This window comes from Chiloscyllium plagiosum, chromosome 13, assembly GCF_004010195.1.
Source record: "Chiloscyllium plagiosum isolate BGI_BamShark_2017 chromosome 13, ASM401019v2, whole genome shotgun sequence".
NCBI lineage: Eukaryota > Metazoa > Chordata > Chondrichthyes > Orectolobiformes > Hemiscylliidae > Chiloscyllium > Chiloscyllium plagiosum.
Genome location: NC_057722.1, coordinates 28,196,914 through 28,209,525, shown reverse-complemented (window position 1 = coordinate 28,209,525; position 12,612 = coordinate 28,196,914). Strand labels below are relative to the sequence as shown.

General features: G+C 38.8%; 1 protein-coding gene across 1 annotated transcript in view; it reads right to left on the bottom strand.

Moving 5' to 3' along the window:
• The window catches only part of LOC122556362 (serine/Arginine-related protein 53-like), a 434,162-nt gene that overhangs the window by 214,617 nt on the left and 206,933 nt on the right, over window positions 1-12,612 (bottom strand). Inside the window, exon 4 of the mRNA XM_043702996.1 lies at window positions 3,516-3,567. Within this exon, the coding sequence (XP_043558931.1) occupies window positions 3,516-3,567 (52 nt within the window). The remainder of the gene's footprint in view (window positions 1-3,515; window positions 3,568-12,612) is intronic.

Below are 12,612 nucleotides of genomic sequence, written 5' to 3'. Positions count from 1 at the left end.
CTGAACACACTTTCCTCATTCCTGAAGAAGGGCTTATGCCCAAAACATCGATTCTCCTGTTCCCTGGATGCTGCCTGACCTGCTGCGCTTCTCCAGCAACACATTTCCATCTCTGATCTCCAGCATCTGCAGACCTCATTTTCTCTTACAAGAGTCAGGAGTCTTGTAATATTCAGGGGCAAGCAATGCATATTGTTGGGACCAGAACTAATTTTGGTCTTTGGTGAATTTTAAACTTTTAAGTTTTTAATTGCTGTGAAAATTGCAGGAAGCCATGGAAGATATATAACACTAGTATGATAATAGGTGAAAGCTGCTTTAGCCCTACAAGACCATAGTGTTGCTCTCTCATTAGAAACAGACAACTGGTGGTGGCTTAACTCGAGAATCACCACATCTCAGGCAAGGAGAAAGATGGAGAAGGAAAGTTCTTCATGGTTACCTCAGCCAGCACAGGAATTAAACCTGCACTGTAGGCATCACTTACTGGCTATACATCCAACTGAGCTAACCGAACAAAGGCTGACACGAACTACGTTTTCCCTTTGTTGATCTTACAACAAGTTAGTGCCTCATTTAGTCAGAGCTAATTCATATCAGGTGCTGCAAAGAGAGTTAGAGAATGTTCCTGTCAGTAGTTGGCACCATGGTACACAAAAACATTGTTGGGGCATGATGAAATTATCTCCTGCTTACTATGGCCTCTGATGATTAGTACCTTATTTTCCTTACAGATATATGTGATACAATATCTTATGCCATGAAATACAGAAAACTCAACACACAAATTTGACAGAATCAAATTAATAAATTTGAGAGTTTAACTGCTTTTACATCATCAGAGAAACACAAAGTAAGCACCCAACATGATGCCAAGATTGGAATTCACTGCTTGTTTTCATATGTAATCGAGAAAGTACCTGGTTTAACAAAATTAAAAATTCAGGAGACGTGGCATGTAAATCTTTCTTAATACTTTTCTACGTTAAACATACCACACTGGTAATTTTCTTATCAAGCAAAAGTAAAAACAAAAGAAACAGAACAAAAAGGATTTGTGAATTGTTTTTTGCAAAGGAGTATCTATATACTGGCATTCAAAAGTTTCATAAAAAGTTACATTGATTAGCCGAGAGGTGACCAAAGCAACCTGGTCATAATTTTCTGAGAATCTCATTAATGTATGCCAGAAGGAATAAAGGAACATGTAAAATGTGCAAATCTTATGACCACTCTCAATCCAAAGGCAGCACCAAACAGACACTATGTCCCACCTTCGGCATAAAAAAATTGTGCTTCATGTACATTATTGACACACAGTAAGCAGGGATACGAGGTTTTCTAATTTTCGTGCAAATCATTCTAGTGACATAAAGATGCACCACACGATATAGAAAGTATAATTAATGACCTAATGAGAACAAAAGTAACCATAAATCTTTAGCACACCCTTACCGGTAGAACTGGAATTTCAAGGAATTCATGCGAGTTGGCGTTTTGTACGGGCCTTGGATTAATATAAGTAAATGCTAGAAAATTTCAAGGTAAGTTACACCAAATATAACATATCCAAGTAATTTGTACTCAGCATAAAAGCTAAGGGTGCATTAAGCCTTGATAATATAATTGTTTTGATATAAATCTGCTGAAAATTCAGGTTACTAAATCTACACAATACATTTGCATGGTGGTCTCCAATGTTTATTAACTGAAATAAAATGCACCTTTGTATACAATGGCTCAAATAGTCCATGGAGTGACAATCGCAATCCAGTTGCCATTCTGTTCCTATCTTTTTTCATTAGTTCTTGAGCTCCATATTTCTGGCCAGGCACTCCGATCCAGGCTCCTTCAAAAAAGCGGAGCATCACTGAAATTAACACAATTCCCCCATAGCATAGGATAGCGAGAGGAAATCAACTATGCATCTTTTTGCAAAGTTAGTGTGCATTGTTCTGAGATTTAAATGTCCAGCAGCACAACAATAGAATTCCTTAGTTACTGTGAAAGACTAAGTTTGGAAGGTAAATGTGAGGTGACAGTTGGTTTCAGGGTTTCGGGAGCCAGGTGAACTAGCATTGTTTAGGGGTGGTAAGGAGCTATGGGTTCAGACTGGCAGTGATGAAACCTTTGGGCCAATGGGGGTTCAGGAAAGTGGAGGGAAGGAGTTCTCAGCTCCCAGAGGAGGGATGGAGAAAAGATGGAGTTGTGCTGCATTGGGAGGTCTGCTCTGAGAGGTGGAGGGCTTTTGGCAGAGGACTGGGGATATAGGAGTTTTGAGAAGAGTCTCTATATGTGGTGCTCATGTGTATGTGCGTGTGTGAGCGTGTGTTAGGTTTAGGGTTAGCTACTGAAAAGTCACATTGGATTTTTAATCTAACTTCTCATGGAAACTATTAATGGAAGCTAAGGGTGTTCTTCTTCAAAGGGTTCCAAGTGGTGTTTGAATTTTAAGTTGCAAAAAATAAAAATAACTTGGAAGTGCAAGTTCCTCAAAATCTTCAATTTCCAGAAAAGGTTCATGGTGTCAGCTGCATCTGCAATTCTACAGGGCCCCAAGGTGCAACTCCAGCCTGCAGTGATCTAGTGACTGTCTTGCCAATAGAGCCAGCTCCTACTCTACAGTTAGACTCTTTCTTCAACCTTACTGTATGTAACCCTACACACTCACAAGTCAAGTTCAAATTGCCATATCTTTAAAGAATATCAGTTACAGAAGTTTGTTTTCACCAAAATATGAGAAGTAGTGCAACAAAATATTTGTCCACATACTACAGTTGCAAACTACAAGTTCTTGACTGTTGCAATAAAAACCAAACAGGATGTGACAGTTTTACTTATGCTTCAAGAATACTGATTTTTTTAATAGATAATAATTTCAAAGCATTTCTGAGATAATCAGTAGACACTCACATGCAAATAGTAAAAACACTTCTGAATCAGGGAAAGGGGAATATGTTGCTAAAACATATCACATTAATGCATCTTTTATAAGTCAATGCATATTTTAAATTTAGAGCTTATACAGTCTAATATTTTTACACAATCTGTTCAGATATCTTATGACACACATAGAGGGAATGTCAGACTTGAACCCAGATGTTCTGGCCCAAAGGTAGGGATATCACCTCTGCACCACAGGAACCCTCCACTTATACAAACATTGTTTGAACTTTAACTTACAAAAAAGTTACAATAACTTGGCAAGCATATAAAAATGAAACTTACCACCAAAGAAAGATATTTCTCATATCATTTAACAACCAATTTCAGAACATGGTTCCAGCAAGCCAAATATCTGGGACTAATAGCTTTTACAAAATAATATATTGCATTATTTTTTGTGAGGCAAAGCTTATTTATCCGACTAAGAAATACATGCCGAATGAAAATGTAAACCATCTCCTGAAAACATCTACACAAATATGTGAAGGAAATTCAGTCTCTGATGGTTTCATATCATGTATGATACATCAGGAATAGAAACCAATAAGTACTTCAATACCATCACCTACCAGCAGCCTGGAGGACCAACTGTAATCTTGCTTTGGCTTGTTCCGCAGGAGACTGCAAAACAACAAAGACAAACACACATCAAAATAATGGATCTCTGTTTAATGATGACATTGTCCAAAGGATTTCCATTCATCAAGAAATAAAAGAACAAATGTGCATGACAATTCTTTGGGTAATCAAAAAGATTCAGCACTCAGGGAAATAGTTTAAATGATTGGTGAAACACCCGCACTTACATTTTAGAGTGGAATAGTATCACCCATAAAATTGAAAAACATTCACCAGCCAACACTAAACATCCTAGTTAAAACTCTTCACATAACTGAAAACTAGGTTTCCAGTTACACGTTTAAAACTTCTACAAAATAGGACTTAATGTATACCTGATTTTAACAATACTGTTTTAATACCTAAGAGATATGTAATACAATATATAAAAACATAATTAACTGTACTGTGACCAACATCTTGCACAATATGCATAGCCCATAAATCCAAAACTAAAAACAATACATTTTCACGTGCCCACTTGGGTGCTGCATCCATGAGAACAAAGTTCGAACAAATGAAAAAGATATTAAGTTTGCTTTAATTCTTTGTAGTTTGAAATCATTAGATTATTTAAGGATTTGCATAGTCAGTTCATACACATGTGCCACCACAGCTCCTTGTAATTCCATTCAGCAAAGAAATGTTCATATTTGCATAATCCTTCAAAGGCATCAGCCTCCTCCTCCCCCATGCAAATCCTCAGATTTAACACTACAGTTTCAAGTATTATTGAAATTACACTTTCTGTAACTTTGTGAGATGCAAATACATACACAATTTGGAATAATAGTTTTGCTAAGACAACTCTGAGAATATAGAAACATTATGGAGATAATGTTAAAAGCATCAAAATGTATACTGTAAGTGTTTTAGATACTTTACAGAAAAGCACAGTATAATGATATGCTTCTGTTATGCAATTTTTCCCTTTCCCTCAGCTTCTATAAACACTGGATCCTTGTAAGGATACACATCCAGTCTTTTGCTAACTTGTCACAACAGCCATTTCTTAATGATTGTTCTGGAGGCAAGACTAACTGACTATTCGAAAACAGGAGCCTTCACATTCAAGCTAGACCATATCGCATCTAACCAAGTGTAGTTAAGTCATTAATTAGCTTCTCAAGGGCATTTGTTCTCAAACCTGAATTGCTGAGGCTCAGAATCCTTCACTTTCTATCTTCCTGAAGCAAGTTCATCATTTATAAAGCACAATTCAGAATTACGATGGAATTCTCCGCACTTGCCTGGATGAATGCAGGTCTAAAAACACTCAAAATACTGGGCACATCCTGGACAAAGCATCACCACATTCAGAAATATTCATTCCCTCCATAACCAATTCTCAGTAGCAGCAATGTGCTCCATTTACAAGACACACTGAAAAAATTCACCAAGGCTCCATTGACAGCACTTTCCAAACCCACGACACTATCATCTGGAAGGAAAACGGTAGCAGATACATAGGAATATAACCAGCTGTAGGTTCTCCTCCACGCAACTCACCATCTTGACTTGGAAATACATTACTGTTCCTTCAGTATGGTTGCGCCAAAGTCCTGGAACTCCTTCCATAATGGTTTGGTGGATCGAGCTTCATGAAATGAACTGCAGCAGTTAAGAAAGACAGCTTACGAACCTTTTCAAAGGTAGATAGGCAATAAATGCTGGCCTAGCCTGCAATAGTCACATCCCATCTAACTGAAATCAGGTAACATTTGAAAAGAAGGTGGTGAGACTTGGTCCTAATAAACACATTTTGAGCAAAGGCATATTAATATTGTACCTTTACATAATCTCAGAACATGGGGAGAAAGTGAGGGCTGCAGATGCTGGAGATCAGAGCTGAAAATGTGTTGCTGGAAAAGCGCAGCAGGTCAGGCAGCATCCAAAGAACAGGAGAATCGACGTTTCGGGCATAAGCCCTTCTTCAGGCTTATGCCCGAAACGTCGATTCTCCTGTTCCTTGGATGCTGCCTGACCTGCTGCGCTTTTCCAGCAACTCAAAATCTCAGAACATCCCAAACCACTTGACAGCGAATTAAGTGCTCTCAAAGCAGTCACTGTCACAATGAAGAAATGGAGATCACTAATTGTGTAAAGCAAGTTCTGACAAACAGTAATGTGATGAAGACCAGATTGCTTTTGCACTAATGATTTAAGGATAAATGAATAACTCATTGAATAACTTACAATGGACCCTACCCTCTCAAAATCAAGTAAAATATACCACCACCTCAATCAGTAACGTATACATAAAAATACTTTGTCTTTTCTCACAACTAAAGCGTGGGAAGCATACAAAGTATGCATTTATGTCCATTCCCACAGACATTTTTCCTGAAACAGGTCCTTAGCTTGTCACTAGAGGCTGCAGCTTGAGAAGTGCCATTCCACATTAGGAGACTCTCCTGGTCTTACCTCCTCTCATAGGCGAAGCAGAACATTTGATAAGATTGATAGCCGATTGATAACCAACCTGCCGGCCATGTTACAATGCACATTTCTGCAACATCTAATTCTGGAGCTTCCTGTTCAGAGGCAAGATCACTACAATGACATCACAAACCACTCCATCATCAACCATCGCTTCAAGACAACAATGGGGCATTAGATGCACTTACGTCTCTTTCAAAATATAATTTACAACAGTCAAAAAATAATAGAATTCTTCACTATTTCTCAAGAGTAATAGGTTTAAGCTACCCTGATCTTTGTAATTAACTTGGGAAATGCTAAAATATGTATGAATATGCTGGATAACACAAATTAAATGAACCAGATTTTACATTGGGTTTTTTTCAAAGCCTGTTTGGCTTTGGTCAAATCGTTTTCATATGGCACGCATGTAAACATGTAATTTACAGTTGGCATGTGAAGAAGACACACAACGAAAACTATGCCTAAAACTTACAGCAAACCATGTGGAAACAAGTGAACAGAGCTGAACTTTGAAAGCTGATCAATCAATTGGATTAGAAATTACTATAGAAACAAACCATTAGTCATCCAATTTCTTCACCTTTTGTACTGAAAGTTGATTTTCAAGCCCCAAATAATGCTACATATTCTGCAGAACATCTGGGATGCATGTAAAGAGTGTAAGTTGGTAAGTAGCTCCTGAAACAATTAAAGTTCTACTTAATTGATAGATTCAGGTTTACGTAGCAGAATCCGAATCTGAAAATGTATTACAATTATAAAGTTAATGTTGAATCAGGTACAGAAATCAAAGAAAAGGAGAGAGGTAGAAATACAGGATTAAGGTAGAGAATACAGTGAAAGAAAAAGTAATTTTTTAAAAAATCTCCAACAATGGTGAAATCTATATGTCTACAAACATTCTATATGTGTGTAAGCAAAGTGACAGGCAAGTTGTCTGGCAGCAATTAAGATTTATCACAGCCTTAAAAAGGGTGCTTACACTGGACTGGACAAGGCAATTTTTGGCAGTGAGTTTCATTCAACATGTTGGAGTCAGGGCAGGAACTTCAAATATTTCAATATATTCAAATGAGGGGCCAACAGCAAGACGCTACTTATAAGTAGTTTATGGAGCAGTAGCGTACTTTTGCAGTATCACGCATATTTTCTGCTTTTATTGCAGGACTCCAACAGTAGCAATTTTTTATTTGAAGTTCAAAATATTTTATATATTCATTGGTTTAGATTCCATAGAAACATAGAACAGGAGTAAAAGTAGGTTATTTGGAACATACCTCTCAAACATAAGCAAGCAATGCTATGCAATTACTATTCCCATATAAAATTTACTTGCCTGCAAGTATTGAGAGTAATCAGATCATCAGAATTTTCCCAGGTTCTCTGCATTATCTGCTGATGACTGGCAGTATGTGCATGACTGTGGGGGGGGCACATTTGCTAAATTCCAAATGTAAATGATTTTTAAAATAATGTCGTTATCACAATTGCTGCTAGACAAATTCTCTGGTTTTGAAAATTACATTTTCTAAGTTTCAAGTGTTATGCACCAAGCCAGACCCCCTCAAAATATTTCAAGAAGATAGTCGAGACCTTAACATTTTCTTACATGAAAGGCAAGTGTGAAGTGGATATTCCAGGTGTGAAGCAGCTGGTCAAATCACTTGGCTTTAAGCAAAACAGAATTTATTTAAACACCAAATTTGAAACACGAACGAAAGAAAACAGAACTTAGAATAACTTAACTGTTTGATAACTCAAGTGACTCAGTATTACAGCTTAACTAAACAGCTGTTCCAATTCCCGCAACATCCCATAAACATACCCCTTGGCAAAAGGTAAATTCCAACAAGTTCTTACAGGCAGGAGAATTTTAGAGAGAAAAGTCAGCCAGGGATCATCTGAAGCATGGAACCTTGTTGTGCTGTAGCAACTTCTGACTGCCTGCTACTAGCAGCTTCTCTGCTACAACTAAACCAAACCATAAAACTGGGAGAACTGGTAACTCTTCTGCAATTGTAAACTAGGATCTTTCCAGACATTTTGGCACCTCTGCCTTTAAAACCTCTCAAAAAAACCTAAGGACAAAATACCCTTGTAAAAGTGATAGCATCATCACACAAAATTACCCCCTTCAGAATGTAATTAATGCTTGCCATTTTAAAAATATTTATTTTGTCATCAGTTCTATCTCACTTGTATCTCTGTCACAAGCCTATCTTTCACCCCTCTTTTTATTTCACTTTCTGTACATACTTTACTTCTAAGTTATATTTCTTGGTTTAGACACGATGGATTGGATTTTGGAAACCCTCTTCCAGCCAAATCATAGGCAGGTACGCTTAGAATCTTTTTCCATCTTGACATCTCTCGGCCTCCACACCATTTTTAATGAAGCAGGTTGAGCAGATTGACAGCAATCTATCTGCAAGCAGTGGGTAGTTTATAAACATAATTAACAAGTCTATTCAAGCTAATGATCTGGGTGACTGGAAAATTCCAGTCTGCTGAGAACCCCCAAGCATGCAGAATCCAGCAGATTTTTGGAGACAGCAACTCAGGGGCCACCACTCTGGGATCAATTTATGTACTAACCCTCGCCCAACCACAGCAGCCATACCTCCATTGCTACTTGGGGCTCATTTTCCATATTGTGATTCAAAAGCTGAAGACGTTTCCTTTCACAAACAAAAGTTGCCGAAAAGGTGACTACACATTGAGGAGTTGCCAAAACCTCTCTGTCTTAATTGGCAACAAGCCATTAATTGGCCAGGTGCAGGATTGGGATTGAACTTTAACCCCAACACAAGAAGCCTACCCTCAGAAGGATATTCCAGCTGTCTCAGTGAAATATCTTCAATGTGATTATTTGAAGAGTCATGCTGCTGCTTGTCTGCAGACTACAGATTCCCTGCAGAGGGCGCCTCATTGCTTCAGACAGTCGATAACATTGCCATTTTTCAGGAACACTTGAAATATCTGTGGACAATTGTCAGCGTAGTAAACAGCAAACAACATTCTTTTACGGCTGACTGCAAAATCCAGCCATGACTGAATGTGGCTTCATATCTTTCAGGCAGTACAGAATTGATTACTGCAATTTACAACAACATTTTTTTTTGCACCTCCCCTCTGGTCAATTATCCACCAAAAACTCTCACTAATTTGAAATCTGTGCATAGATGGTTCCACTATCTTCTGTTTTTATGCCTAACCCTAAGTTCATAGCATTCCAGATGTCAAGATACAAAATGTGCACAGGCATTCAGAAAACACATATGTTTCCTACCTCTTTCCTCTTGTTTGAAAACCAACAAAAGGGAAATAGACGACAGAACATTAATGATATCCTGCCAAAGTATGAATTTTAATTAGTCAATACAAAGTAGTTGAAAAAGAATTCAACTCTATAGCTGAAAAGAAACTTGCAAGAAAACTCCTAAGAGCAACCATATTAAATCACAGGTGCAATGACAATGTACCTGCAATTTTTTTTAGATATTCAAAAAGTCCAACAGTAACTCTCCTCTAGCCAGAACAGGGGCAGGTGTGATTAGATTAGATTAGATTACATTACAGTGTGGAAACAGGCCCTTTCAGCCCAACAAGTCCACACCGACCCGCCGAAGCACAACCCTCACATACCCCTACATTTACCCCTTACCTAACACTACGGGCAATTTAGCATGGCCAATTCACCTGACCTGCACATCTTTGGACTGTGGGAGGAAACCGGAGCACCCGGAGGAAACCCACGCAGACACGGGGAGAACGTGCAAACTCCACACAGTCAGTCGCCTGAGGCGGGAATTGAACCCGGGTGCTCAAACAAAATTTCTTGAACCTTTCGTCCAGGGTGTTAGTTTGCTGACATCTCTAAAAAAAAAATTACCTAGAATTAATTTACTAAAAAGTATACTTTGTGCTTATTTTTTTGGAACAGTCCCACTGATGTCAAGCAAGATTCAAAAGAAAGTGCAAACTATATTGAATTAGAGAAAATTAAAGTTGGCTCAGCAAAATGCCAAACTGATAATTAATTAAGCTGCACTTGCACAAGAAAAGTTTCTTCATGGGCTGCAATTCCATGGCAGTGTAACCCTAAGTGGAACTATTAATACAGATCTAAGTAGTGTTAACAACATATAACATCTACAGTGATGATAGTTTGGAATACAGGCAGTCCCTGGAATGCAAACAGGTTCTGTTCTTGCGTCCATTCTCAATTGAATGGTACACACGTCGGAACACAATGCATGATGATGGAAAACATCTGTTCAGAAGTACAGGAAGTGTTTGTATGTCAGAGCTTCAAACTTACAACCATGTATGGAATAGCAGTGGTAAGTACAAGCATTATAAATTGGCAACATCCTGCATACACAAAGTATTTTCAAATCAAATCCATACATTATTGTACATAAAAATGTCATGTATGAATTAATTTCCAAAATATGATAAGACAGAAAAGTTTGAGTGAATTTACATTACAGTTAAACTGTATTCCCTGGTTCCTCAGCACTAAGTACACTCCTGCTTTTGAAAAACACAAATGAAAGTATCTTTGAATGGAATGTATTTCCCTACCAAACCCCTCGCAAAAGGATGAAGTGCATAACCTGGTCACACAAATTATTTGCACTACAAGTATCATTCTCAGGCATGGATTGAAATACCCTGCCATTTGAAATAACTAATCCTTGATTCTGCCTTTGCCATTTCTTTATATATTTACTGAAGTATTTTCCCTGTGGCTACTTTGAACTGACAGCTAAAAATAGAACTAAAATGTTTAAGAAAGGGCAAATGCATTTCCATTTGTTCCATTTGGTTATTTTGCTCACTACCAACAATAATTTAAATGTTAAACAAGATTGTGGACTTATATGGGCAAATTCATCAATAAGTTTCACGTATCTAATTACTTTTCCTTGCCCTGAAACTCAAACTCCAGTTCACAACTAATATCTAGTTGTGAATTTTGCCTCTAACACAACTGTTCACATATCTAGTTATATATACAAACCTTTACGTACCATAAGGAAAATTTAAATTCAAATACCCTGATTTTGTTCACAGTGGTGCAGGGATAGTGTTAATTGCTGACGACAAGAAAAGGTCCTACAAGCTAGGATGTTGACTTCCCCGATTTAGCACCGACTTTGCTTCTGATCCTATCTGCAGGAAATTTCTAACAGTAACCAATTCACAGACTGAGCTTACCAAATCTGTCCTACAGAACAATCCTCTTAACCCAGGAATCTATTGAATGAATCTCTGTTACATCTCTCAAAGCCAAAAATCAACTTCCTTAGGTAAGAAGAATAAATTGTAAATATTATTCCAAATTTGCTCTCACCAAGGCTTGATTTAGCTGTATAGACACTTCTTTATTCTTGTGCCCCAATTCCATGATAATAAAAGCAACAAAGTTCTTTGTGTTCCTAATCGTTTCCTATACATGCATGTTTGCTTTCTGTGATTTGTTTATGAGAACATCCAGGTCCCTTTGAACACCAAAGTTTTCCAGTCTCTTATCATTTAAAACATGATTTGCTTTTCCAACGAGAGTGTATCATTTCACATTTCCTGGCAGTACCTTACATCGGTCATGCTCTTGCCAACTCTCTCAGTCAGTCAGTCTCTTAGCAGTCACTTTGCTTCTTCTTTAAAGTCAATTTTAATATAATTTCCAACAGTTCATGGCCAAGAACTAATCAAAATGCTCCACTGTCCAGAGAGATCATTCTAGTATTTTTTTGTGTAGTTTTTGCTGTTCTCAAGAGATGAGAATTTCTGGTCAGGCCTATACATATTTCCTATCCTAATTGCTCAACAAGGCGACGGTGAGCCATAATTTTGAACCGCTGTGTGATAAAGGTACTTCATGTGAGCATTGCCCGTGAGGAAGGAACTTCCACAGTTCTGATCCAATGATGAAGGAGTAGACGAACTGGTGAGTTAAAGTTTTCCCATGTGCCCGCTGCTCTTGTTCTTGTTGGCAGAGGTCACAGATTTGGGAGGTACTGTCGAAGAAACTTGCAGTGCATTTCGTAGATAGCATACAGTTACACATTCTGCAAATGATGGATTGAGTGAACATTTAAGTTGGCAGTTGAGGCATCGACGATGCCCTCCACCGCATCTCCTCCACTTCCCGCTCCTCCGCCCTTGAGCCCCGCCCCTCCAACCGCCACCAGGACAGAACCCCACTGGTCCTCACCTACCACCCCACCAATCTCCATGTACAGCGCATCATCCGCCGTCACTTCCGTCACCTCCAAACGGACCCCACCACCAAGGATATATTTCCCCCCCCCCCCCGAGCAGCATTCCGTAAAGACCACTCCCTCCGTGACTCCCCCGTCAGATCCACACCCCCCACCAACCCAACCTCCACTCCCGGCACCCTCCCCTGCAACCGCAGGAGGTGCAAGACTTGCGCCCACACCTCCCCCCTCACCAAGGCCCCAAAGGAAACTTCCATATCCGCCACAAATTCACCTGCACCTCCACACACATCATCTATTGCATCCTCTGCACCCGACGTGGCCTCCTCTATATTGGGGAGACAGGCCGCCTACTTGCGGAGCAATTCAGAGA